This window comes from Neopelma chrysocephalum, unplaced genomic scaffold, assembly GCF_003984885.1.
Source record: "Neopelma chrysocephalum unplaced genomic scaffold, ASM398488v2 Primary Assembly neopelma1_23b, whole genome shotgun sequence".
Classification (NCBI taxonomy): Eukaryota; Metazoa; Chordata; class Aves; order Passeriformes; family Pipridae; genus Neopelma; species Neopelma chrysocephalum.
Window position 1 is genome coordinate 8,501,259 of NW_020897692.1, and position 27,027 is coordinate 8,528,285.

Consider the following 27,027-nt stretch of genomic DNA (forward strand, 5'->3'; position numbering starts at 1 on the left):
GATTGAAAGTATTTTAAGAAAATATATTAAAACCATGTCAATTCCTTGTGCTATTTTTCTAAGAAAATTTTAAGCTTGTTACAACTAAAAATAGTTTTAAGAAAGCAGTTGAACCTTGGAAAAGTCATCCTTTCCACTTAGCTGCGCAGCCTTCCCTGAAGCTTTGTCCACGACTTTAGTCTGGATGTTTTTCAGTGACAACTGCGTCATACAGAACTTTAAGGGTTTATGTATACAAAAAACATTTTAGAGGCATTTAGTACTGCATGTGTTTTATTGAAGAATGAGTGAATAAACAGCCTTGCTAATTAAGCTGCTCCGGAAACAGCAAGCAACTGGAATTTCTGGTGTCAAAGCAGAGTAATATTATAAAATGTGCTTCAGAGGAACCTTTAAACTGATGTTATTTTAGATTTATAGTTTTTAACCAAGTTCCCAAGTATTGTGGGAGTTACTTTTTCTGTGTCTTCAGAGTACCACTGTTAAGTATGTTGTGAAAGGAACGCAAAACAAATTTCAAGCACTGTATATGAAAGGGAATTTAAGATCAAATAATGCATTGTACAAAACACCAAAGCGTTCACTGCTGGTCAAACACAGTAGGAGAACATTATCTACCACATCACTGACACATGCTAAATGATACATCCTAATAAATACACATGTAAGCAAATGACAAAAATTGCTTTAAAGTAGTTGTTACCAGATCTCTAATAAATTTCTATTACATCGACTTTCTAAGATACAAAAATAATAGTAATAATAATCTTTAGAATAATAAGTGTAGTATAACAGTTACACTTGCCCACTATATAAATACTTGCCCCATTGGTGAGAAACTGCAATTAAAGTTGTTGCCTGTCCTTACACAGCTCTATAAATGCACAGCCATTACATTAAAACATCACGGATAACTGCTTTTACTGTAGTTACTTTAAAGTGTCTGTTAACAAAACTCAGGAAATTGCCCAAGAATTGGCTTGGTTTATACATATTTTACCTATTATATTACAGGAGCATCTGAAGCAAGGATGATGCTCTACTCCTCTTGGCACTGTGCAAGTAAGTGTAAGTCGATAATCTCCAAAATGACCGATACAACAAAGCACACTGTGTAACTACTATAAATTCTTGCTTCTTACATAAACTATCTGATGTATATCAAGTATGAACAGTTTGCATAGGGGCACAGTAATAGTTCTTCACACTGGTGTTTTTACGCTATTCTTAAAATATGGGCAGCTAACATTCAGACCGGCAGTCTGCTTTTTAAGAATCCACAAACTTAATTCATATGCCGTTAACTAGATATTGCTCATACATTTAAATGACAGCAGAAGAGAAAGGCTATCACTTAACTGACATTAACTGTAAAATATACTGATTTACAATACATTCATTGTATTTAATACCCATTCCTTTTTTTCTTTTAAGGGTAAATACACAAAACTACATAAAAAAAATCACTACTGTTAAATAAATCCAATTTAAAGCAATAGAAAATCAGTCTGAACCAACTTGTGCTATTTGCTTTGTCTGAAGTTGCAGAGATGAAAAATGTTTTTGAATACTACTGATAGCCCAAAGAGATTATATTTCTTCTCATACTTTAAGGGCTATTTTATATTTATGAGCTCTTACCAAAAGCATAGATCTGAGAAAACTGTCACTTTTGAAAGCGAAAGGAATTAGCCAGTAATTCATAAAATTTGAGAGATGCTCAAGAGCTTCAAGTAACAGTGACCATGGAAAAAGCTCCACAGATAAACTGATATATATCAAGTCACATCACTTTTACAGCTGGTGTATTTTTTTTCATTAAGAAACTATAAATAGATCAGAAAAAGTGCACTGATTATTGGCAGCCATTGGAAGATTCTTGCTAACCTTTTTATATGTCATCAGAGTTGCATATTAAATTATGATTTTTTAAGGGTTTTTTTGCATGCCTTATCTATTTACAAGAAAATGCATTCCCAAGCAAGTAAGAAGCATGAGTACCATACCATACTGAAATGCACCTGTTAAATGCTTTAAGATAAAGTTCCATCAAGTTACTAGATGTAGATCACAACAGAACTTCACGAGAACAGAGACCTTAAAAAGGAAACAGTTAGCAATCTAATAAATGCTGCAGTGATTTATAAGCCTAAAGCTTGCCAACTGTACAAATGAGCTGCATTTAATTTACTTCAGGGCACCTCAGTATGGTTTTTTATAATAAATAATTCAATTCAGGTAAAATTTTCTCCAGCTAACAAACTCCACAACTTATTTTGATTATTTTTTTAAATCTGGAGAATACCTTTTGAAAATTCTATTAGCTTGTACCTTCCCAGCAAGGTGGACCCTAGCATCTGTCTCCACATTTTGCAGTTGCTTTGAGAGCAGACTGCGGGGTTTGTGCCAAACGAAACTGCTCCCATCATTGATCAGTGTAATTCTTCTAAGCACATATCACAAAACTGCCAAACATTTATGTCTTTAAGCTACACATTCGTATAAAATTTTATTCATATTACTACTGTAGAGCTATTACTTCTGAGACTATAGCGCTATTCACATTCCTAGATGTCCATACATTTCTCATTGAACATCAAACGCAACAGTTCTTGTAAGACCGTTTATTGAAGGAGATGAGATGCAGTTTAGATGCAGTTTGTATAAAAAAATCTCTCAATTCAGGTAAACTGCAATCAAAAATATCTACAAAATAGTAAGAGACTTACTGAGATCATAAATTTTCTAACATGTAAAACTATACAGTGTTCGTGCATGCTCACTATTTGATTTCCTCCTATGTAAATGAGGAGCTTTTAAAAGGAGTTATTTTCTTAAAATCTCAAGGTAATCTATGAAATGTAATCATTGCATCATGATTCAGATATACAAGACCAAAACTGGCACAGAGGGACATAACATCTTTTTCCAAAAACGTTGAGGCAGCTTTTGTTGAACGGCATCTGTGTTGGTAAATGTTTTATAAACTCTGGTGGCTTTCGAGCATCAGAGAAAATTCTTTCGTTTCTTCTGATATCTTGAAAAAAATTTCCCACAAGTACAGACAGGCAAGGCGGAAAATAGGTAGCAGCTTGTTTCCTACATACAGCTGAACGTCATGCTCAGCTGTCCAGCTTCTCAAAACAAAAACGAACTTGAAATGACAGGGAGGCATATCCCCCCCCAGGTTACAAGCATGTCTGAGACTTCTCAGAAGAGAGGGAAGCAAGCATGAGGGTAAAGCATAAGTCTACTTTTCATGCATAGGTACTGTGCTCTGCCCTGCATCTGGGGCACTTTGTCAGACATCTGAGTTGGAGCTGAGGTTTGTTAACCTGGGGTCTGCGTTGATCTCGTATCTGTAGTGATAGCCCTCCATGTGATCCCTACAGGCATCTCTGATGTTGTGCATCCACTTTTTGATTCCTTTTCGGTTCAAGTACAAAACCAGGAGGAATATGGCCCCAATGAGAGCCAAGACTATCCCCAGGAAGACGTACGAAGTCTGGAGCTGGGAAGGCAGGTCTATGGGCACAGAGCAGTTCAGGTCCAAGCTGCTGATCTTCAGCAGGGCTTTACCCAACATCTTGTCAGGGTATGCACAAGTCAGAGCTTCCTTGCCCTCCACCTGGTCACTCTCCTTGAGCCAGGCCACCAGGTCCTCAATGGGGCAGTCGCAGACCCAGGTGTTGTGGTCCAGGTCGATGTGCCGGAGGGTGGGCAGGCTGCGGAACTGGGCCAGGGTGCTGTTCCACAGCACAGCCAGGGAGTTGTTGCTGAGGTTGAGGCTCTGCAGCTGGCCTAGCCCCTGGAAGGAGACGTTCTGCAGACCCACCAGGGAGTTGTTGCTGAGGTCCAGCTGCCGCAAGGCGGGCAGGGCAGTGAACATGCCGGCGGGCAGCACCAGCAGTCCGTTGTCGGCCAGGTCCAGGCGGCTGAGGTTGCGCAGGGCCCCGGACTGCAGCAGGGCGGCCAGGCTGAAGAGGACGCCGTGGTCGCGCAGGGCCCCGTGGAGGGCCAGCTCCTCCAGGGGGCTGCCGCCCTCCCCGAAGGCCTGTGGGCTGAGCGAGACCAGCGCGTTGCCGCTGAGGTCCAGCTGCCGCAGGGCGGGTAGGGCGAGGGCGCCGGCCTCCACGGCCTGCAGGTGGTTGCCGCTGAGGTTGAGGGCGCTGAGGTCAGGCAGGCGCTGGGCGGAGAAGGCGCCGGCAGGCAGGTGGGTCAGGGGGTTGCCGGTGATGAAGAGGCTGCGGACGTAGGGCGGCAGGTCGGGGGGCACCGCCGTCAGGTTCCTATTCACGCACTTCACCGTCCTGGCCGGCTCCGAGCACTCGCAGAGGTCCGGGCAGCCGCCGGGCTGCTGCGCCGAGCCGCAGCCCAGCAGGACGGGCAGTAGCAGCCCCAGGCAGAGCGCGCCGCGCCCCGGCATCGCGTCTGGCCCGGCCCCCCGCGCAACTTTCGCCCCCGGGCGCCTCCGGCTCCAGGCGGTGCGGCGAGGCGGGGGACGGCTTCGGGCAGCCCCTTCTTCGGGCGCGTCCCCTCCGGGACTGGCCCCACTCCGCTTCCCGCTGCGAGACCTGTGGTAGGGGAGGAAAGCGAGACGGCAGCGGCGGGGCGGCGCGGCTCCGCTTGCCTGCGCCCACCCGCCTTTCCCCGGCCCGCGCCTCGCCCCCAAAACGCGGCTCGCCCGAGCGGCACCGACCCCGCGGCAGGGCAGGGGAACCCGCCAAGGAACAAGTTTTCGCCCACTTCCAGCTCACGCCGCCGCCTTCTCAGCCGGCCGTCGACTCCACCGGCGTAGTACGGGAGGGAAACGAGGGGAAGGGAGGGAAAGATCTAACCCGCCGCCACCCACCGTGTCCCATGGCTCCCCACCTGCCGTCCCCGCCCCGAGGCTCTTTCCCTCTGCTCCGCGCCACGACCGCTGCTAACTCCCGCCCACAAACCCTCCGCGGAGCACAGTGGAGCCAAGCCCAGTCCCGGTCCCGGACCTCGTCCCTCACCTCCCGCCTGGCCTGCGGAACAAACTCCGCCGGAGCACTCCGCCGCCACAAACTGCCCCCGGCCCCGCCGCCAACTCCGCGCCCACCTTCGCCGCGCCTGGCCCTGCCTCCGCTGCCAGGAGAAACCAAGCACCGCCGGCCCAGGGGGAGCTGCCGCCCGCGCCTGCCCGAGGGGCGGCCCCGCCGCCGTCCGCGCCCCGCCCGGCTCCCGCCCGCCGCCCCCGCGCTCCGGCTCAGCCGCCGCTGCTGGGAGGCCTTTTCTGGGAGCCCGTCGGGAGGATTTGCTCGGCCCCCCGTTCCTCTCGCCCCCCCGGCCCAGGTGGTGCTGCCGGAGACTCACCTTGCCGCCGAGCGGAGCCGCGGCATGTGGAGCCGCACCATGCGGTGGTTCAGCCGCGGAGCGGCTCCCAGCCGCCGTGCGAAGGGAGAGCTGGCGGCGGTGAGCGCTGCCAGAGCCCCGCGCTCCGCTCCCCGCCCTGGCAGCGCTGTACCTGTGCTTGCCTCGACGCGGCGGAGCCTGAACGCCGGGCGCCGCTTCCCGCGGACTCCACGATGAGCGCTCTCAGGCCGGCGGCAGGATGGGGAATCCCGAGGGGTTTCCAGGGCGGGGGGCGCTGCGCCGCTGCTGGAGGCGCGGGACCGCGAGGCCGGCCTCTGCCCCCGCGCGTCTGTCCAGGGATCGCCTTTCGGGAGAGGGGGGAGCAACAGCGGCAGTGAAATACACCAACCGAACTCCAAAACTAAAGCAAAAAGACCACAAAAAACCCAACCCGGGATTTTTAGAAGTCCTAAAATAAAAAATAATAATTTTTAAAAAAGAAAAGGACCCGCACTGACAGCCCAAGCCTGAGATTTAAACTTTATTATGGTGAGGAAAAGCCTGAATACCTGCCTGTATGTAAAATATTTACCAGTTTCATCCGCTGACTGTCCCTGAACAAGCCAGGTGGTACAAATACTGACTAACTCGGGATATTTGAGGAAAACATGAATGGTGTGAGCTATCGTGGGGGCTGTATTGAGCCACTGGTCCTTAGGAAGTGATTGAGATTATTAAATAACATCTAATTAACACAGAAGACCTGCCAGTGTATTCAAATAACCAGTTTCAGCAATGTGAAACAGAATGAGAGTCGGTAACTCCTTTGGGCTTTCCTTCCCCTTCTGCTGACTGCCTACAGAAAATTTTCTTCTCATATGCCAGTTATACTCCTTCTGCTTTTCTGATAAACTAGGTTCCTTTTTTTGGTAAAGTCAGCAGGAATCTCAGAGCTGCCAAAAGCCATAGGGGAACAGATAAATCCAGAATGAAGTCTTGATAAAATTGGCCCCAGAATCTGGAGAATAATGAGCTAAAACATTTGTTTCTGTAGGATTGTTCTCCTCTCTCTAGCTTGACAGTGGTATTACAGTGCAGAAAAGTCTGGGGTTGGGTGACAGGCGAGGGCTGCCCAGCTGATAGACCAGTGTGCTCTTTACATGAAGATTATGGAGAAAAGGAAATAAGGGGTGGCTGAAGTAATAGTGATACAAGTGAGATCTTGGATTTGCCAGCCGTTCCAGAAGTTTGGGAAGTTGTTCCTTTGATGTTGATTTTAAAAAAGTGGCACTACACTGCAGGAGATTTTAGTTTTTTAAAAGGTATGTTTACAAAAATAAATAATGGAAAAAATTCTTAATCAGCATACCCATAACTATCGTTTATAAAATGTTTAGATACAATGTCATTTTGAATTAAATAATACAATTAAGAACAATTACGCTGGTCTGCTCATTAGCTGACCATAGTTTTCCTAGAAGTTCCTGGCTCTTTATGGTTGTCTGGATGGGATTGTGCCTCTTGCCCTGCACAGCAGGTTAGCTCTTTGGGCAGGGAATGTGTTTATGTTCCATGTCTATGGAGTGCTCACTGACAGGTGCTTGAATGTGCTGCAGTAATGCAAATAATGGATAACAAGTATTTTACTATTCTTTCCTATTATTCCAGTGGTAAATTGTACCTGCTAAGCCTGCTTAAGCTTGCAAGAGGAAAAAAACCACTTGTAATCTGCTCTCTTCTCTTCTTGTTTAAATAAAACATCTTTTCTCAGAGGCATACTCCAAAAAAACAAATGTTACTTTCTCTTGAATACACTTATACCAAGTGTTTTTCTGTGTATGCTGAGTGATTTCCTGGATGTGTTTGTAATCTGTACTAGGAAAATGAAGAAAAAAACCCTGATGTGTTTTCTGGTCAGTTTTGGCTATTACAGTTGATTGATTTGTGAATTTGCATTGCAAAGCCCATAGAATCTAATCTCATAGTTTTTTGCATAAAGGTTATGCAAAACTATTGCCTGAGTTAAAGTATAGGATTTGAACATATATTGTCTTGGCTAAAGGGCTCCAACTGGAAGTTAATTTACTGTAAGGAAACTGTTCCTGCTCCTGTGGCTGATATTCCTAGGCATTAAATGAGAAGCTCATTTTCAGGGATGGGGGTGGTTGAGGTAATGCTTCAGTTTCTCAGTGGTTCTGCGGCTCCAGGCTGAGGCTGGATAATATGCTGGTCGTCTGCAATCATGAAGTAAACCTCTGACCATCCTCCTCCAGGCAGTTAAAGCTTGCTTCATGTGACAGTAATGAGAACTGCTTGCTTTTGAATATCAGTACTCCAGTAATTCAGCTTCCACAACGTGAAAGTGTGACAACTACCTAAGGGGACTGCAGAGAGTCATGGGGACAAATTGTGATAACTATACTGCTCGACCATTTTGGAGTTGCTATTCCCCTTTTAATGTTCTCACCTTACAAAGGAATAAAGTGGCATTTGTAAATGCTCATGCCTCTCCACTCTCCTTAGGAAAATCTGGAAGATTATTTTAGACACTCAAATTTAAGGTTGTTAATAAAGTTAATTGAGATGGATCCCATCCTAAATAATCTCAAAGTCCCTTGGACAGATACCAAACAATGCTGGATGCCCCTTTTGAGTGGCCTGACTGCAGCTGATGTCCAAGGAGTTGGAAGAGTTTGGGGAAGAACTACATGCAATAGCAATTACATTTTTTTATATTTTATTTTCTTTACTGACAGGGAAATTTATGTTTCTTCAGTGAAGTGTTTCTTCATTGCCTTAATATTGCATGAAGACACTCAATACTTCATAGGAAGTGACCTTGGAAAGGCATTTATGATGTGCTAAAGATCGTACACCAAGTGAGCAATTGTTCAGGCACCAGAAATCTTTTCTTTTACCAAAAATGTCCTCCCACAAAAGTGGAAGAACAAGCTGCAAGTTCCATCTGCTACCTCACATAGAAAGATCCAGCAGGTCCTCTGAGGGACACCTGTTTTTCTTGGGACTTGGCTTCCTTTGAAGAAACACCATCAGAATCCTTAAGAAAGTGCCATAAAAATACTTAGGCAACCAAATGTTGCCTCATGTTCTTGTTTGAATTTTATTCAGCATTCACATGTTCACACCCATAAGCATTCAGGTTCCAGTTTTCTTTTTAGGTGCCCTTAAACTTGCATAATAGTTTTTTTGAGCAATATAGATGGCAATCTTCAAGGAATCTATGTTTACATTTTCATGTATGTTATCCATTTTTATGTTGAAATAATAAAAGTTAATCTAGCACAGAGAATATTGATTTTTAATACTGTGAAAACATATTAAACTTTGCCAGAACTAACAGAAAAAATATTTTAACCAAAAGTAATATTTTGGGGAGGAAGTCTTTAAGATATGTTAACTTGGTGTCTGTAATAGGGCACTGTTGTAACTTCTGGAGTCTTCTGCATGCCTTAGGTGGGGATAGAAGGGATGAGAGGAGATAAAGCACCCCCACCTGAATGTAAGCAACACTGAAAACTGGTGAAACTGTGAAGACAGACTCTACCTGTTCCCCATGTTTCCCTGTAGTGTTTTATTGTTAAAAATAATAAAACAATGTGTGACTCAAATAAGAAGGAACCAATGGTGACTTCCTCCAGCAAAACTGGCTACCAGAGCTGGAGTCAAGAATACACTAGGAAAACAGACTTGGGAAGAGGACTTGCTGTATTCTAGGTGCTGCCACCATGTGCATATCCCTCTGTCTATACTCCAGCTCTACATGCTCTGACATGTAGAGTATCTGCAACAGGGATCAAGCTGAATAACCTCTTACAAGTTCATCACAAAATAACTGAGAACTTAACGTGCTTAAACAGGTCAGGCTAAACTTTTGATCATGCTTTTATTCTTTCTTTGCTCAGGAACAATGCATGTCTTACTTTCAAGCTATCTTTGATAGTTTACTGTGTAGATTTTAAAATGGTGATTCTTTTTTTATTATTCTAATTTTAATAATGCAAATTTGGTTCTATAACCTATGCTATTTTCTGTGTACTCAGAGTAAATCACTACAGCCAGTAAAACTCTTCCTTCCACAAAATAAGCCTTCTGAGTTTAGTCCTTCTTGAAGGACCAAAATGACCTGCCTTCTGATTACTCCTTAATAGTTTGATTTGCACCACAGGGTGGATAATATGAGCAGCCTTCAGCTGGAAAGCTTGTATGTTGTTCATGTCCACTTGGGATGTCCTGTCAAGAAGCAGCAATCTAGAAGTCTAATGGCAATGCTGGAAAATGGGCTGAGCAGATTATTTGTTGGATTAGTGTTGCTCTGTGCCATGGCAACCTGCCTTGCTGCACACAGTGCCTCCTAGCTGACACTGAACTCAAAATCCTGTTTTATGGACCAACTTGCAATTTTGTCTTCATTACAGTGTGTGAAGAAGGCAGCAGGTGGGATTGAGGTACTGGGTTCCAGTTCACATTTGCCCATGGTTTGAGGGGACTCTTAAAAGATGGCATAGGCTAGGGCAGTCACCTAGCTGCAGTGGGGAAAAGAAGGGAGAGCTGAAATACGTTGCTTTCTTTCTTGTCTCTGAAAAGCAGAAACCCAGATCTGCAGGGAATTTGGGCCAATGTGTTCCTCACACTTCTGTCAACAGTCCCACTCGTTCCTCACTCTGCAGGCTGTGCTATGCCAAGGTTTCGCAGCCGTTCACGGTGCCAAGGGTGTTTCCCAGTTTGCCCTGCTTCCCCAGCAAGTAAGGGTGGCTGATTTCAGCACACAGGGCTGCAGGAGCTCTAACAACAGAGGACTGCGAGTCGTGAGTATTTCCATGTAAAGCCTTTTTCATGAAAACATGTTCATCTGTTGAAACTGAAAGTCTTCGTAGGGGAGAGTTGACTTTGATGAATTCCCCATTGAAAAAAGGCATATAAAAGGCTTAGCAGATTTGAGAACATATGGGGTTTGATTCTCCACTGTCTTACACATTGTGCTGTTGTTTACAATCTGACAAAGCAGACGTAAAATGCAACTCACTGCCTGGTTAAGATTTGCCTCCACAAATATGATTGAATACACAAGATTAAAAAGCTTGGTGAATCAGTGTCCTGCATCTTTTCCTCCATGATCAATGATCATTTGTTACCTGCTTTTGACCACCATGTCACATATTTGTTTATGTAGTCCTCCTCTACTGAAAACTTCCTGTCTTGCTTTGCCTTCCCATCCTTCTGCTTTTATCTCAAGTCTTTGCATCTTTCTGGGTTACTACATCTGAAGTGTGTTAAAAGGAATGCACTCTGAGAGGTTGAAAGAGGGTGGGAGAAACAAGGGAAACGGTGATTTTTTTATGAGGGTCACACATTCTGTCAGCAAAGGTGGAAGATGATACCTTCCCTCCTCTTTAGCACTGGTGACTACACCTGAAATACTGCATTCCATTCTGGCATCCTATGACTGGAAAAAAATTACAAGAAAGAAAGAACAAAGAAAGAAAAGAGTAATAAAAGTGATTTGGAGGCTAGATGTACAAGGACTTATGTGGAAAGACTAAATTGACTTTTAAAAGTTTGAGCAAAGGCTTGTCCAAGCAAAAGGCTACAGGAGATACTTCTGTTTCAAAACCGGCTGTAAAACTGAGTGAAGAGGTGAGCTAATTATAGTACTTCCAGGTGGATAGGGATGATTGGATGAAATGCAGAAAAGAAAAATGCATCCTTGCTATGAGATATAAACTTGCCTACGCTATAGAACGGTGTCCTTAGTACACTGTATTAGTGGTATTTTATTGTACCTGGTTAAAGAAAGTACTTCAGAATTCATAGTAGGTTCCCTGTCCTGTAATCAGCTGAATGAACTAGTGAATACATGACTCTAATAAATACTTATATTTCTGCTAGGCCTGAAAAGAGTCTCAAAGACCACAATGGCAGGTGGGTGTATGTAAATCTGTACGTATGAAGGGCAAATCTTTGTTTTTTCTTGAATTCTTGCAACTTTGGAATTCTTGTTCCTTAGTTCATGGTTGTGAACACTTACAGGGTTTTGTGCAATTTCTCACTATTGCTGCAGTCCAAGAACCTCTAAGGTCCAATCTTTGTATCCCTTGGAAGTCTACTATCTATGCGTAAGGCCACTATGGTGACAGACAAAAAGCTAAAGGGAACCAATGTAGTAATTGAGTGTTTTTAAGGAATACATGTCCTTAATTTTTTATTTCTCTGTTTCTGTGATGTCATGGCCAAGAATCACAGGGTCCTCTGCAAGTATATGTAGAACAAGTGTCTGTTCTAGTACTCTCTTTTGGGAAAAAAAAAAAGTCAGGATCAAAATGCCTCGGCTCTCTCTGTCCAACTTTGCATGCTTAAAAATATGCTAGTTTTAAGGATTTAATGCAATAGTGAAGCATGATGTGTGTCATCACCAGCTAACCATTGAAAATTAATCTTACTGGGCTTACTGAAATGTTTTGATATCTTTTATGGGTAATAGATGCAATTTACATTATAAAGACTAATTATCAGCTCGATGTTGTAAATGATTTGAGGTCTGCCCATTAGGTTTATTATTTCTGAATATAAACTGAGGAGAACTTCAGCACCAGAAAAAGAAACAACGTCTTGTTATGGGATTGGAGAAAAGTCTGCCTAGTCCAGCATTTTGTCTCTTATGATGGCCAACAGAGGTTGCTGAAGAAAGATATTAAATTCTATTTAAATACGGACTCCTCAATATTTTTTCCCAACCTCCATTGATTTGTGGCTGAGGCATTTCTTAAGTCAGAGCTCAAAAATCTTCAGTACTATGAACATGAGCACTGACATTGGCACTAGCTAATATTTTCACTTGAAAGATTTTACCATCAAAAGATTCCTCCTTTGTTGAAATATGCTTCTCTGTTAATCTGAAGTTTGAAAACAAAATTAAGAATCCTTAATATCTTGAATGCTTTAAAAAAAAGTAAAACTGTTACAAACTTTTAACATCATGTCTTTTAATTTTCTAGCTCTAAAAACTTTCAGTCATAGAAGGACAAAAGAATGGAAAAAATGCAAGTGAAGCAGAGGACCTGATTAATTCAGTTATGTTCTGTGGCCAAACAGAGGCAGAGAGATGAAAATAAAGGGGACAAAATTCTAAAATGTTAAAATTTGTAGTTTTTGAATATAAAGAGAAATAGAAAACATTTGATTTTTTTTTCAGATCTATTTTTGATCTATCTTTCCCTACAACATAACTAACAGGTGACATGAAAAAGTATTTGAACATTTTTCTGGGAGAAATTCTATTTTCAAGCAATTGTAGTTACGAATTTCTGTGATCATCTGAATATATTTATTCACAAATATTTATTAAAATATTTATTAAGGAAATCAAAACTTCCTGCCTTTAAAAATGAACAGTTTATCTAATGCTAACCACATTAATTCTGGATTTCCGTATGTTTGTAATACACTTCAGAACCATCGTTTATGCTTGATGTTGTTGAATAAACTGTTAGAAACACACTTGTACAATATATGTCTTGCAAAGTCCCACAGAGAAATTTGTTGGATTGTTTCTTTGTTTTATCGTGGCCTCCTTGTGCCATATTTACAGAGTAAAAATGCCTTGAAGTAGGTAAAATGGATTTCTGAAGCTCTTTCTCTTCTCTGTGTGCAGGTCTCTACAAAAATGCAGTATTGAAGGGACATTTTGAAGGGGCATGCTAGTTTCAGAACGAACCATATATACCTGCAATTTATGTAATGGGTATTGAGGACAGCAGAAACTAACTGAGACTGCTCTGACTCACATTTGGGACAGAACAGTCACAGCCTACAACACAGACTGACTGTCAGTGCCCATATCATTTTTCCTACAATTCCTACCCCCAGAAAGGCAAAAGCAAAAACAGGGTTAAAGAAGTAACTGAAAAAAAAGGCTTCCAGTTGTGGATAACCTCAAGGCAATACAAACACACAGATATAGAGGTTCCTCTAAGTGGAACAGATGTATCGCTCGAAACACGGCAGAGTGGGCAAAGATGGCACCGTCACAGCCTGCGATGGAGGTGATGCAAGGTAACATAACAAAGGTGTTCTTGCTGAGGCTTTCCTGCTTGAAGACATTCATGACATGAAATTAGATCCAGTCTGGAAAGATTGTTTCTTTTACAGCTAGGTTAGAATATTCTGAAGTTTGAGATGCTAATACTGAGGAAATAAATATGACACTTCAAAATTAATGTGGTGCTGGGGAAAATGTCCAGAAAGCAGTTGTTAAGATAGTTAAGTCATCTAGGTCAAACTGGAAAAAAAAAATCCCGCTGAAGTTGTCAGTGCTGGGTATGTTTTATTGCTTCTCATATATATTTGCTGCTGGTACTTATAATCATAACTGGAAACTGATCACACTGGGCGTGGAGGTCTTGGCTGCATTTAAGTTCTAAATTATACTGGTCTGTGAGTCCTTTCTTGAGGGTAAATCAGTTTCAGTATATAATAGTAATTTTAATGTGAAAAAGCCAATTTTTAGTAATTGCAAAAATATAGGGACATGCCCTGTTGCATTTATAGATTCCTCTTCAAATGACTGGAAACTGCATAGTATCTTGGAATTGTTGAGGCTGCAAGTAAAACTTTTTTTTTTTTAATTTTATGATTCTACAGTGACAGAAGAGTAATTTGCTCTCTTTTTTGCACTGTTAGCATTCTATTTATTTCTTTCAGTCAACATGTTCTTTATCTCATGCTTAGACAAACTGCAAATGCATGTACCTCTGCAGAACTGCTGCAAGCCAGGAAACAGAACTAGGCAAGATGATAGGAGAGGAAAAAAGGGTCAGGATGCATTCATTTGCTCTTCACTGTGTTTTCAACTGAAACTCAGCAAGTATTAAAAAGGTAATAATTTATTGCTTTACATAAAGTAGAGATAGCTTTTCTATATGCCATGACAACTAAATCTCCAGTCAGTTGGCATTTTGTCCATCATTTAATATCAGTTTGAAAAATGCCTTTGCCAATCTTACATTGCCAAGTCACAGTTCAGAGTTGTGTGAGAAGGCAATCTCAATAGCTGGAAAAATACAAGAGAAAAAAGACTGGCCTTGGACAAGATTTCATTTAATGCTGCTAGGAGATCTAGTGCTGGCTAGATCTGTTCTAAAACCCTGTATTTTTATGCTTTTCCGTCAGGAAATAGTATGTTAATGTATATAATGCACACGCTGCCAGCTGCTGTTCTTTATAGCTGTGGCTAGAGCTACGGGCATCTCAGTTAAGCTGCTCTGAGATAATTCAGGTATCTCTAGCCTTACAGTGAAACCTGCAGCAAAGATAAAAGCTCTTCTAAGTTTTATCTTCAGAGATTACTGATTTTATGGAGCCCAAGTTTCCCAGTTTCTAACCCTTTTTGATGTTTTTGAAAGTTGGACCCATATTCTAGCAAATGAACCAAAAAGCATTCCCGTTAGTTGGTATGTAATCTTTACAGAAGATATTGGCACTTGGGACCATTATGCACACGTTAACATTAGCAGACATTCTTAAATGCTCTGTCCCCTCTCTCTGGTCCTTACTTTTTGAGGGCAAACGTGATTGAAAGTTGATAAATTCTTTAGAAGGTAAATGATGGGTTGATTTTTAGGTGATCTTTAAGCATGCATACAAGATATATGCTTTGGAAAATACTTAGTATGCAATCATACACTGATACTTTGTAAGCACATCCATCACTCTCATGGGACATATCTTTCCAAAACTCTCCTTCATGCATATATCTCTATGATTTTGCAGATACTTAACATCATTCAAAAAAATTCTTTCTTTTACCTAAAGTTAATAAAAGGGCTTCAGAAACAGACAGGAAATCAAACTTGGGTCTTCTGGAAACAATGATGTTGTTAACATCTCTCATGATCAACAGAGCTAAATACCTTTCTTCTTTATAGCAAAGAGAAAAAAATGTTGACTGTGTCATCATGGACAATTCTGGCCAAGTCTTGTCTGTTTTAGTGATTTTGTGACAGCGATCAAATAGAGCTTGCAACCCTTTGTCAGCTCTGTTTACTAACTCTGAGGTTTCACATATTGCCTGAGAAGCAAGCAGCTCCTTGAGCAATATGACAACCATCATGTGGCATCCGTCACTCGCATCCTCCTAAAGCACTGAGTGCCTCTCAACTTTGCACCAGGATGTTCAATTCTTTTGCTCCTTCACAGACACCTGCATGGCCATAACTGACTCCTTACCTTGTGTCATCTGCCCTGTGAACATTTCTCAGATCATAGCTTGACTTGTCTTTTATGCTCACATAAAGGTATACTTTAATTACTTTTATGTTTCAGGCTGAACAAGCGGTTTGTTATTTTCAAGAATGCTCTTAAAATCATGCTCCTTTTCAGTGACAGAATGTTACTTCCTTTCAGGAGCACAGGATGACTGCCAGGGCTATTGGCCACAGTTTCATGAGCTAAAGAATTAAGTGACTTGCTAGGCAGTGACAGTTTCCCAAAATCTGATGGATCACTTAATCTTGTTCTTTGTCTTAACTCTCAGCACTTCATTATGGGTCTCCTACATGTCTTTGAAAAAGCCAAATAAACCCTGGCTGTATGATGCCTGCTGATGGAACATTACTTATTTACATACTTGCCCTGGATGGGGTGTGATTATTTTTAAAAAGTGTTGGCTGGTGTAGAAAATAAGCCTGTGTAAGCAGAGAGGGAAAATATATTTGAAAAACTCTCACAAAAGGCTAGGACTGGCATTTTAACCGCGATGTGCACGAGACAGACGATAATGTAAAGTCTTAAAAGCCACAGGTAATGTGACACTCTGCGGATGTTTTTAATGGGAGCAGAAGCTCTGTAGAAATGTTTTCATCTGATTACACAATTACTAATGTTGCAGGCTCAGAATTAAATTGGTCCCCAATTCAGATACGATGAAATAATTCCCAGGTTTTATAGTAGCCATTTACACTGGTAGAGATACTGAATGTGAAAGCTAGAACATTCATTTTGTTATCTCAAATCTTTTTCAGCATCCTCAAAAGCATGTTAATTCTTCTCATTATTTCTTCCTTGGTTTAAGGCTTTGTTTATTTTCTTCATGTTAATGCTAATAGGCTAAGGAATAATCCAACAGCATATGAATTCAGACTCTGATTCTGTGTGACAATGAATTCTTTTATTCAGAACCCCCACACACACTTTAGCAAAATAGCAAATTTAGCAAATTTAGCACACTTTGACTAACCTTGTTTTGTCTCCAGGAGTTTAATTCATTCATTGTAAGTAACTAAATTCTCAAGTCAGGGCACTTTGTAGGGCTTCTAACTATTTCCTTGTTACAGAGATATTCTTGTGCCCAATACTCACAGTTGCTGTCTCTAGAAGGTAAATTTATACTGTTTGTAGATTGTTGATGAATAGAAAAGCACTGCTCAAAAAAATGAAGGATCTATGTTTAACATCAAAATATGTCCCTTGGGAACAGGGAGAAAATGCAATTAGCATTTCATGTTATTGACTAAATTTTGCTGCTCAGTCTATAAGGCAAAAATGAGATATAAATTAGGCTATGCTTATTAAATCTCATGTCTTACCTTACCAAATGTAATCTTAAAGAAGGTTTATTAAGTGTTCAGGCAATGTCTTTAGTAGCGAAACATGAATGGGGAGAATGTATCCCATAATTACTTTTTCATGTCACTTCTTGGAAGAAAAAAAAAGTGTTGCAATTGTTTAATCTAAAAATAAAGATAATTTGTAGAAAGTAATACTGAGTGTGTGAAAAGGTCAAATGTTGAGCTTCAGAATAAAAGAGAGCTAAATTTGTCTAGGCATGTGTTAATTGTGTGTACCAGAGGTCTTTAGTTGGATGGAGAAGAGAAACTAGTTTTTAATTCAATTAATTAAAAAAAATAACCTTACATCAAAGCTTGGAGTAGATTTGAACAAATCATCTTTTCTTCATTTCAATTATGTGTGCTAAAGGCTGGAACTTTTTTTATGCAGAAATGTCAAGTGAATTTTGATAGAGTATTTTTAGTTTGTTAAGCCTACAATTGACTTTCTGTATCTCAGTGGTTGACTTGTTTACCTGCAGTAATAAAACAATTCTGGTTCTGGAAATCTAACCTGTCTTATATTTATACACTCAGGTTTGCTTCTATTTTTGGATTAGTATAAAACCACTTTTTTACAGATCTATGCTACTCCTCTGCAAATGAGCATGGGACCATGTATATAACTCCATCCTATAGGGAAGAGAGGTGATCCATAGGAGAAAGCCTTTGCATGTGGGTTTCTTAGGCTGTAACTTCAGCCATTACACGGATTCCTTTTTTTTGTACTAACCATTTCCTCACTGGCAGCAACATGTGCCTGAAACTTGTCATGATGTGTAACATGGAAATGTTATTTCCTATCCATAAGTTATGTCGGACTGTACCATGCCCTGTCAGATAGCACTGGCAATCAATAAGGCATTCACATTCTGTAAATTTTAAGTCAACCAGAACTTTTCATTTTATTCAAAGTTCATCACTTACGTTGGCTCCTTTTGTTTCTTATACTGGTTGTTCCTTATCAACCTGCTGTAGCTATTTTCAATTCTTTTGTGTATCAGATTGCTTTGACTGTGTTAATATGCTATTTTTATAGGAGTGGAATATAATTTTTTCTTTTTTTGATATAAGCATGTTATATATAAAACACCTGGCAGCCTGAGAATTCCAGAGATGCATTATGTGTAGCCAAAGTAAAAAGCATGCTTTTGTTGCAATGGCTAGAAATTATTTCAGGTGCAATGTTAAATGCAAATTAGAGAATATATTATTTTGCTTACAAGATGGTCTTTGTATAAACACAATAATATGAAAATAGGGAAAAGCATTTTGACAGCTTAGATGACTTATTTACTGTTTCTTTTTGAAAAGTTAATATCCTTGAACATTTTCTGGTTTTGATGAGGCATGTTCATTTTTGCTAAAGTGACATTTCTCCAGCCTCAGATATGGCTCCTATTACAGCGACGATAGACTTAATTATAGAAAGGGAATAACTCTGCTGGGTCAGAATGGATGTAAAATTACAGAAGCTGCTTGACTAAATTTCAATGTTAATTCTACAAACAGCTCCATATGTTATATTTCTGTTCCTAGCTGAGTCCCAGGAAGTAAGCTGCACTCCAAACTGGGCACTGTCTATACAGAAACAGAAAGAAAATCAGCCCTGTATTAGCATTTTTATCAACTGAAATGTTTCTACTTGCCTGTTATTTAGTGTAAGAGTAACAGAAATCTAGATCCTTGGGATAATGCAGTGCTTATTTCTCATTCCATGGAAAAATTTTACTTTATAAAAACAGGTAATGAATAAAGAAGGATTACAGGTACTGTTTTTTTAAAGAAACTATCCTGTGCTGTTCCTCTGGAAGGCACTGATTTCTATTCAAGCAGAGTTAGGACTGAGCTCTTTTAACCCCTTCCTCTCCCTTACTAGTTTCTTGCTTCCATTTCTGGACTTTTCTGGGAGCCTGATTAAAGCTATTCACCAGATTGCATTGCTTAGGGCACAGCATTTTATTACTGATGATGTTCCTTTTTGGTACTTTGGTATCCGAAATGCATCTACAACTTTCATGGCTCTCTGATACTCCCCTTCTGGACAAAGTAGCCTTTCAGCTGTTAAAAAGCTTCTGCAATAATGTGCAGAGCATTCTGGAGATGTCTCATGCTTTTCTTTGACTTACCATAAAGAGCAGCCTCTAGACGGTATAACAGATGTATTAACTGTTATACTTTCAAAGGAATCATCAGATTTATGAACTCAGCTGAATCAGTTTTTGTTATTATCCGCATTTCTCACAGGATAGCTTCAAAACTTACATTTTGAACAAGATGACTACAACTGGTTATAACCTTGTGCAGTTTTTGGTTTCGTTCTTTCATTTTTGTCTAAATCCTTCATAAGGAGCATTAGGATTCTCGTGTTTATCTGACTTTAGAGAATTAAAATGCTGATACCATTTGGCATGGGGCATATATCTAAAGACAAATAAAAAAAGTATTCTGAGGTAAAATGGCTTGTGAAAGGGGTCATAGTTGTAAAATTACTCAAAAGTAATTTTGAAGTAAAGGTACTCAGAGTCAGCCCCCTTTGCTTAGCTGCATATATAAAACTGTATATATGTATGTCTGAGTGATGCACAAACACTAGTAGATATACTGGTAAAAAAAGACCAGTTTGACACATTACAGAGTCACTGACCTGAGCTTTTACCAGCAGCTGCAGTTTTACAAGGAGGCTGTCATGTCCCCCAGGAGGCAAAGGACAGCAAAGGAATGCTTTCCTCTCTCCTTGTGCAAGTGGCACAGGCAGCTCATGATTGCCTGGCTTCCTCATTTAGAGGCATTAATCTTTTCAGTATTCCTCTTGCAGCACGAGAGATGCACTGGGAGTATTCTCTCTTGTGTTGAGAGAAGAAATTACCTCCCTACCATTTTTCAGGTGCATAAGCCAGCTGCCTAGCATTTCAGCTGTATTGTCAGAGGCATTGCTGTGCTTGCTGCCCATAGGTAAATACTGGTAAGTGCCATGTAAGTGTGCTATAGAATGAATCACTGTTTGTTAGAGTGATCAAACACTCTGTTGAAGGTAACAGGGTGACGTTGGTTCATAGGTTTTCAGGCAAAATTCCTTAAAACATTTTAAGGGACTTTCTTTCATTACATACCTACATTTTAAAATCTGAGAAAAGCAATCCTAGATTAAGTGTATGAGGTCACTTTTTCTGCTTCCTTACCTGATGGGAGAATAATGGTTTTGTTTATCTTCTGCTGTCTTAGCAGCTGGTAATTCCCACTCTCCTTTTTTCTCTAGATTTTTACCTTCTGCAGGACAGATTGGAACCACAGACCTAATCTTCTGTTACTTTATATCCGATGCAGCCACTTACAGGTATGTCTGTAGTGTCACCTTACCAAAATGGCAATGTTTTACAGAGATATAAATTAGAAGGTACAAACAGTGCAAGCAATATAAAGAGCAGAGCTAGAGCTAGAGCATAGCATCAAGTGCCAAGGAGAGAGAGAAACCAGGTTTAAGTCTTATACCATCTGGACATGACTTTTTCTGAGTGCTTATGAGTTTAAAATATATGTAGGTGCTGAGGCATCTGAAGGTTCAGTGACATATGCCATTTTTATGTGATCAGCAGCTGAGTCCCAGATCAGAGATTTACTAGCTGTTAAAGGGAGATACTCCTTAAAAGACTGGAGCAGACAGATTAAGCTTCTTACTTTTCAGAAGCTGCTTTCATAAAAGAAGTTTTCTGTTATCTTCTTCCCCTCCAGCCTGTCTTTTGCATAAAGCTACACTAACTTTGGGGTTTGACTATGTGTGAGGACATGGAAAATGCTCTTGTGCAACAATACTGCCTGTACTGGTAATACAGACCTCTTTGTTGGACAGAGTTGAGAAAAAGCTGGCCATAATCTGTTCAGGCTGCAAAAGACTGAATGCAAGGCTTTAAGTCATATAAAAAGCAGGCTGCAAAAAGAAAAGGATGCTGAAGAGGGCTTGTAACAGCAATGTCCTACAGAGTAGAGAGTGAATCATTACACTGACTACACGATATCATTAAACCCCATCTATTTGGACCTGTTTATTACAGAAATTGTGTTTTGTGTCTCATCCCTTTCACCACTGTGCAACACCAGTCACTTAAAAATACCTTACGGGTCTCTTATTTCAATACCACCTCTGAGTATCTGTTCCCCAGCCTTGTTTTTCCATGTTTTGGTGGGAGGATAGCATAATGCCACTTAGTATAAAATGTGCCTGCACTGGTTAGAACGTCATAAAGGTTTTGTTGTGCTGCCATAGAGCCGAGGCAAGACATAAGACAATGCTGAGGTGAGACATTGCTGTGAATTCTTTACTAAGGCAACTAAAAGATAGACAAAAATAATTTCTCACAGGTCAGCTCTTTAAGGATGCTACTGAGTTACAGGGGAAAACAGGATTCTGAGTTGTTTTTCCTTTCCTTTTCTTTTTGCTTGGAGCTGAACCAAGTTTGCTTAATGAGCTTTGGCATGAAAAATGCTCTTTATTTCTTCCATTCTATTATTTTCTGTAAAAATAGAGCTGAGAGAGCAAGGAAGAGTACCTGGCAAACAAATGGGTATATTCAGAGAGAAATGACCACTTTCCTCAAAATAAAACAAATGTCAGGGCATAGTGGGGCTGGAATACGGAGTGGCAGGGGCTCCCTTGGGGCAGGCAGGGTCTCAAAGCCAGGGATCCCATCACCACAGCAGAGCGGGCTCCTGGGGTTTTCTTAACCATGTCATTAGTGGGTGAACTGATGCCCAGCACTTATAGCTGAGTGTTGCCTCTTGTCCTCCTTCTTTTTAAAAAACATTTTAATCTGTGAATTTTTTTTTACATAATCTTTTCCAATACTATTTTGCAAGACTAGGGGTCTGTACTCTTGGCAGTCTCTATTCCATTTACTCTGTCATTATGTGAATGGCTGAAGTAGAACTAGTATGGTGAGCCAACCTGGAGCTTCCTGGCTGTCACAGTGATTTTGAAGTATTTTACCACTTATCTTGAAAATGTTACATGCCTCTGCTAAAACATCCATTTGCAGTCTGGGAAGTATTATGCTAGTATTCCAGTTTTATTGCTGATAAGAAAGACATTAGAAGGGTGCTGTGAGCTGTGTAACAGACTGTGGTGTATTCCACATTTTCTTTTTTTTTGCATAGCTGGCCCACAAAATTCCTACCTCTCCATCCTATCCTCTGTCCTACACATTCATTCCCATGTCTGTGCTGCAGTTGTTCTGTTGTGCTCAGGCATGTTTGTGAGGCTCTGCTGAAAACAAGATCTGGTCTGATTTGTATTAAAAAGAGGAGTATTTTTGAAATCCACATAAATTAAGGATATAGTGTAGATCTAGCAATGTGGGTCTACAGTATCTTCACTGACCTGAGAAAATACTTACTGGCTTATTAAAAACTTAATCCAAGCCTGTATGTAATCTGCCTTGACAGGTTTATTCTGTTCAAAAAAAAAAAAAAAAGAAGAACCATAAAAGCAGCAAGCTGATAAGGCTGTTTTTCAAGAAATAGCAGCCACATGTTCTGCAAGCAATTTACTACTGACCAAACTCTCAAGCTGCAACAGCTAGGGAAGATGTATGCGTGGTAAAAATTACTTTTAAAAATGAAAAATGAATGAATGTCTTTGCATTTTTAACATCATTTTGAATTTCAAATACTACTGGGTTTGATTCATTTTTCAAAATACTGAACATTCACTGAATTGCCACTTATAGATTCTGAGCACAATTCCTTTTATTTCATTTCCAAATGATGCCAAATTAAAATAGTCTCATATTTGCTCAAAACAGGATCAGAATTACAGCAGTGTGTCACTGTTTCTCAGCTGGAACTTCAGGTCAGTCTCCCTGTTGTGCCAGCCTACCTGAGCCTGGAAACGGTCCCACTGCCTGTGGGTACCTTGGCAGGAGCTGAGCAATATTTAGCAAAAGGATAGCTGTTCAGGTAACCACCAGACCAAAGAAATGTGGGAGCGTGCAGACACGTTCTGCAACAGAAGGAGAACTTCTCATGATTAAGGGATTATTTCAGTTTATAGGGTCTAGAAATAGGATTGCAAATTTGCTTTAGTCCCAGTCAAATAGCTGGACGGAGACCTCCACAATATACCTTCAGGGTAATGGGATACTTCTTATTTTCTTCACTATTGGAAAAAGGAAGTGGAAGAATGGTCCAGCTTATGGGTTCCTTTCTTTTTGTCCTGGCTGTTGGTTATTAGCTGTCTTTCATGTGAGAAAGAATAGACATTTCACAGCTGAGCAAGGAAGGCATATATTCCTAGATAAGAGGACTTTGGCAAAACTAGAGAAGAACTAGTATTTTTTCCTGGTCTAATTAAATAGAAATCTCACAGGCCACTTTCGCTCCCTAATTTTGATTCTATAATATTTAAGTAGGATTGTGATTAGGTGAAAGAACTTTATTCTGTCTCTAAATGGTACTGTAAGTATTTAGACAACTAAATACAAAATGAACTTGCTTGGAGTAGTCTGAAAAGATATTTCCCTGGTTCTACTTCAGGAAACTATACCATATTCGCTAGAAATTTTAGCTTCTTTGATTGTGTTTTCCCGTCATGTTTTCAGAATAAGACCACCCAAAACGCTACAAATAAACATATCTTGCCATTCTTTTAATGTGATTTTCCTGAATACCTTTGGAGAAGCTGGATCAAAGAACAAATGTGTCTCGACAGTGGCATCTAGTGGCGCCATATGTGCGACGCCCTTGAGAGAGCCGCAGCCGCTGAGCTGCGTGGGACAACCAGCCAGCCACCTTCTTCTACATCCTGATTAATGTTTGATCCGCAGATTTGTACTTCTTTGAGAGGCCTCCCTGCAGGCGATTTGAAGACTTCTTCCATCCAGAATAGGTGAGAGAGTATTTCTAGCAGTTTGCACAGGAGATGATGTTTTGCGGGAAGAGGTCCATGCTTTTAGCTCAGTTGCTGAGAAAGACTTGCCTTTTGCACACCTGAAAATATTTCCTGTGTAATGAAACCATAAAGGGAGACTGGTATCTTCTGAGAAAGTAGTGTTCCTTAAGCTAGTCAGAAACAGCGAGTCAAACAGCAAGCATAAGGACTATGAATTTGAGTTTTGTGGGGAAATGGAGAAGAATATCTCAGTAGAGCTAATAGGAACTATTATGGATGGAGCCCTTAGCAGGCTGGTCTAGTGGAAGATGTCCCTGCTCATGGCAGGGGGTTGAAACAAGATGGTGTTTAAGGTCCCTTTCAACCCAAACCTATGACTCAAACCCAAATTCTATGACTCTATATATTTGTTTTAAAAATTTCAGAAAAAGGAGACCCTATTCATTTCTTTTATTGCTTCACTTGCATCTTCATTTTTAATTTCATCACACACTAAACTAAAACTGAATCTCAAATTTTAGCTATTGAAATATTTACCATTTCTTATTCACCCTTTCATTCATAGGTTTCAATGCATTTTAGGTAGCCCTATTAGCCACCCCCCTCCATTTCCCTCCAGTACCTGAAGGGAGCCAACAGGAAAGAATGAGAGAGATTAGTTACAAGAGCATGTAGTGACAGCACAAGGGAGAATGGCTTCAGACTGAAAGAGGGCATGTTTAGATTAGACAATAGGAAGAAATTATTTACTGTGAGGATGTGAGGCACTGGAATAGGTTGCCCAGAGAAGTTGTGGATGCCTCATCCCTGGAAGTGTTTAAGGCCGGGTTGGATGAAGCTCTGAGCAAAGCTGTCTAGTGAAAGGTGTCCCTGCCCATGGCAGGAGATTGGAACTAAATGATAAATTTAAGTCCTTTCCAACCCAGGCTATTGTATGATTCTATTTTGCTGGGGAGTAAATTGTCCTACAAGGGACAATTTAAAGCAAAACAGTTAAGTTCCTGTTTTCTACAGTTCCAGCGGAGGAGCTTATTCTTACTGTGCATGGAGACAGACTATGGTGGAAGTGAGGAAGGATGAATATTCTCCCCACTGCCTAAAGCAATATTCAGTGAGCCACTGGCAATGCTGAGACTAGATATGAGATCTGCCTCGAGTCCTGAGCCTGCACTCAACAAGCTCAGCTTGCTAAGAAAACTGCAGTACTATAGTTTTTGTTGCAGAATTGCTCTGCTAACCCTGCGAGCTGCTAATCAAACAATACTGTGGCGTCATCTGAGTGTCAGAAGCGTTTTTCAACTGTAGATGGCACTGCATGGTAAGTGCAAAGGTGTGCCTACTAGCTGTGGAGATTTTATTATCTTGAGATTTTTTATCTTCCAAACACTCTGCCATTGAGAGGTTTTTAACACAAGACCTAGAAAGCAGTAAGGTAAGGCCAGAGGAGAATTACCTGGAGGTGATGTAAAGGGAATGCCATGCTATCTTTGCCAACATACTATTTAATGCAGGGCTATCCCATTTTGGGAACCAATACCTCCCACAACAGTGGTAAGTCACTGCAGACCAATGTACAGGAGTGGTGACTGCAGGCGCTCCTGGCATTCCTGGTCATGCAGTTGGAGTAAGACAACCCAGGTCTCCAGGCATGACTTCAGTTGGGCTGTGAACTCCTGCAGAGATCACACTGGTACACTCAGAGATAGGGTGCATCCCGCTGTGCAGTGCAGTGCTGTGCAGTGCATCCTGGCCATGGCACTCTGTGTGGCACACTGTGTGGCAGTAGGTGGGCACCCTCTGCCACCCTGACTGAGCACAGTGGGACCGTACTGGCAGCAGCAACCCCAAAGCCACTATATCTAGTGCTCAGGGCCAGAGAGGGTATCAGATGACTTGTTCAGGGATAGCACTAATATGGCCCAAATAGCTGCATGTGGGCACGAAATGGCCAGAAAAATATCAGCTGTACTGTAAACAGGATGTTTACCTAGTCTTTAAAAAAGTTTTGAAAAATAACAATCTCTTTTTCCCAATCATTGGAACAGAGCAAGAAAGGCAGTTCCTCTCTGTTCCCACCAGTTCAGAAGCTATAAACAGATCCTCCATTTCTCCTAACCACCATTATCTTGCCTCTCCCCTGTCTGTGAGACTGTCTCATGACCAGCAGTGTTATTTGCTGTTGCTAAGGAGTGCATGATTTGCACTGGAAAGTCCTTTTGAAGCCCAAGAGAATGTCTTTGATTCTCACATCTTTCTGTCTATCCTCTTGTCTCCATAGGAGGCTGATGCTCTGAAATAGTCTGCAGCTTTGCTCCTTCTATTTAGGAAGATCAGGGTGAAAGATGTGCAGGAAAGACAGACCAAAAATTGAATTTTCTTGCTGCACTCATACAATAAACTTCCCACAGAATAAAAGCCCCACTTTGTTTAGAAATCATGCTCTTCTGCAAAATATTTCACATCACAACAGAAAACATCCACTTTAAACATACTACAGTTTCTGATTGCATTGAAGATTATATACCAATCACTGAGAGTGACTGTCCCTTTACCAGTTTCCACAAAACTTCTTTTACTACTTACAGTATGTAAATGCAATTTTTGTTTCATGTATATTTGGCCCTTTAGCACAACTTTTTACAATTCTTTTAAATTTTTTTTTTTTTTAAATATGGGAATTCTGAGCAAATGTGGGACAATGCATTCTCATTGCACACACCTCATATCACTGGTATCTGGACTACTACAACAGAAAATCTACCTTGAGCATCAGAGATGCTCCCAAGGTCTAATGAGACAAGTTGGAAATCCTGCAAGTTAAAGAAGAGATGTCAGAGTATCTGCCATGACAGAGCTACGTGGAAGTGTTCCCAGTCATGCAAGATGAAGACCCTGCTCTGCTGACCATGGTTTGATGAGTGAAAGCTCCTGGGTGCTCACTGCATCTCGATTTCCTACTTCGCCCTCACGGGGGAACTCTTAAGTAGATTGATCAGAATTCGGGGAGTCCTCATCCATCACCATCCTCCTTTCCACGCTGTTCGATCCCCAGACTTCTTCTCCAAACTATTCGTAAACAGTATTGTCATATGGAATTTAATAACCCTGTCTGTTTCAGTAGGAGGATAGGTTTTCTTAAAGCAAGATGCACATACTTTTAATAAATTTGGAGATACTTTTTTGCAAGTCTTCCCTGCTAGGAGG

At 41.0% G+C, this 27,027-nt stretch overlaps 1 protein-coding gene and 1 long non-coding RNA gene across 3 annotated transcripts; both read right to left on the reverse strand.

The window, feature by feature from the left end:
• Positions 1–255: 255 nt before the first annotated feature.
• Positions 256–5,440, reverse strand: TPBG (trophoblast glycoprotein). 2 transcript variants are annotated; one of them, XM_027696530.1, is made up of 2 exons: positions 5,341–5,440; positions 256–4,574 (listed from the first exon to the last, which is right to left on the reverse strand). In XM_027696530.1, the coding sequence occupies exons 1-2, from the start codon at positions 5,379–5,381 to the stop codon at positions 3,302–3,304; spliced, it is 1,314 nt and encodes a 437-aa protein (XP_027552331.1). In that variant the 5' UTR covers positions 5,382–5,440; the 3' UTR covers positions 256–3,301. The 2 variants fall into 2 exon arrangements, with proteins under 2 accessions (XP_027552331.1, XP_027552338.1); XM_027696537.1 differs by lacking the exon at positions 5,341–5,440 and adding an exon at positions 5,001–5,101.
• An 18,119-nt stretch (positions 5,441–23,559) lies between these two features.
• Positions 23,560–26,570, reverse strand: LOC113973920. The gene is made up of 2 exons (XR_003536376.1): positions 25,811–26,570; positions 23,560–23,934 (listed from the first exon to the last, which is right to left on the reverse strand). It is a non-coding gene; the product is annotated as an uncharacterized LOC113973920 (long non-coding RNA).
• Between the last annotated feature and the right edge of the window lie 457 nt (positions 26,571–27,027).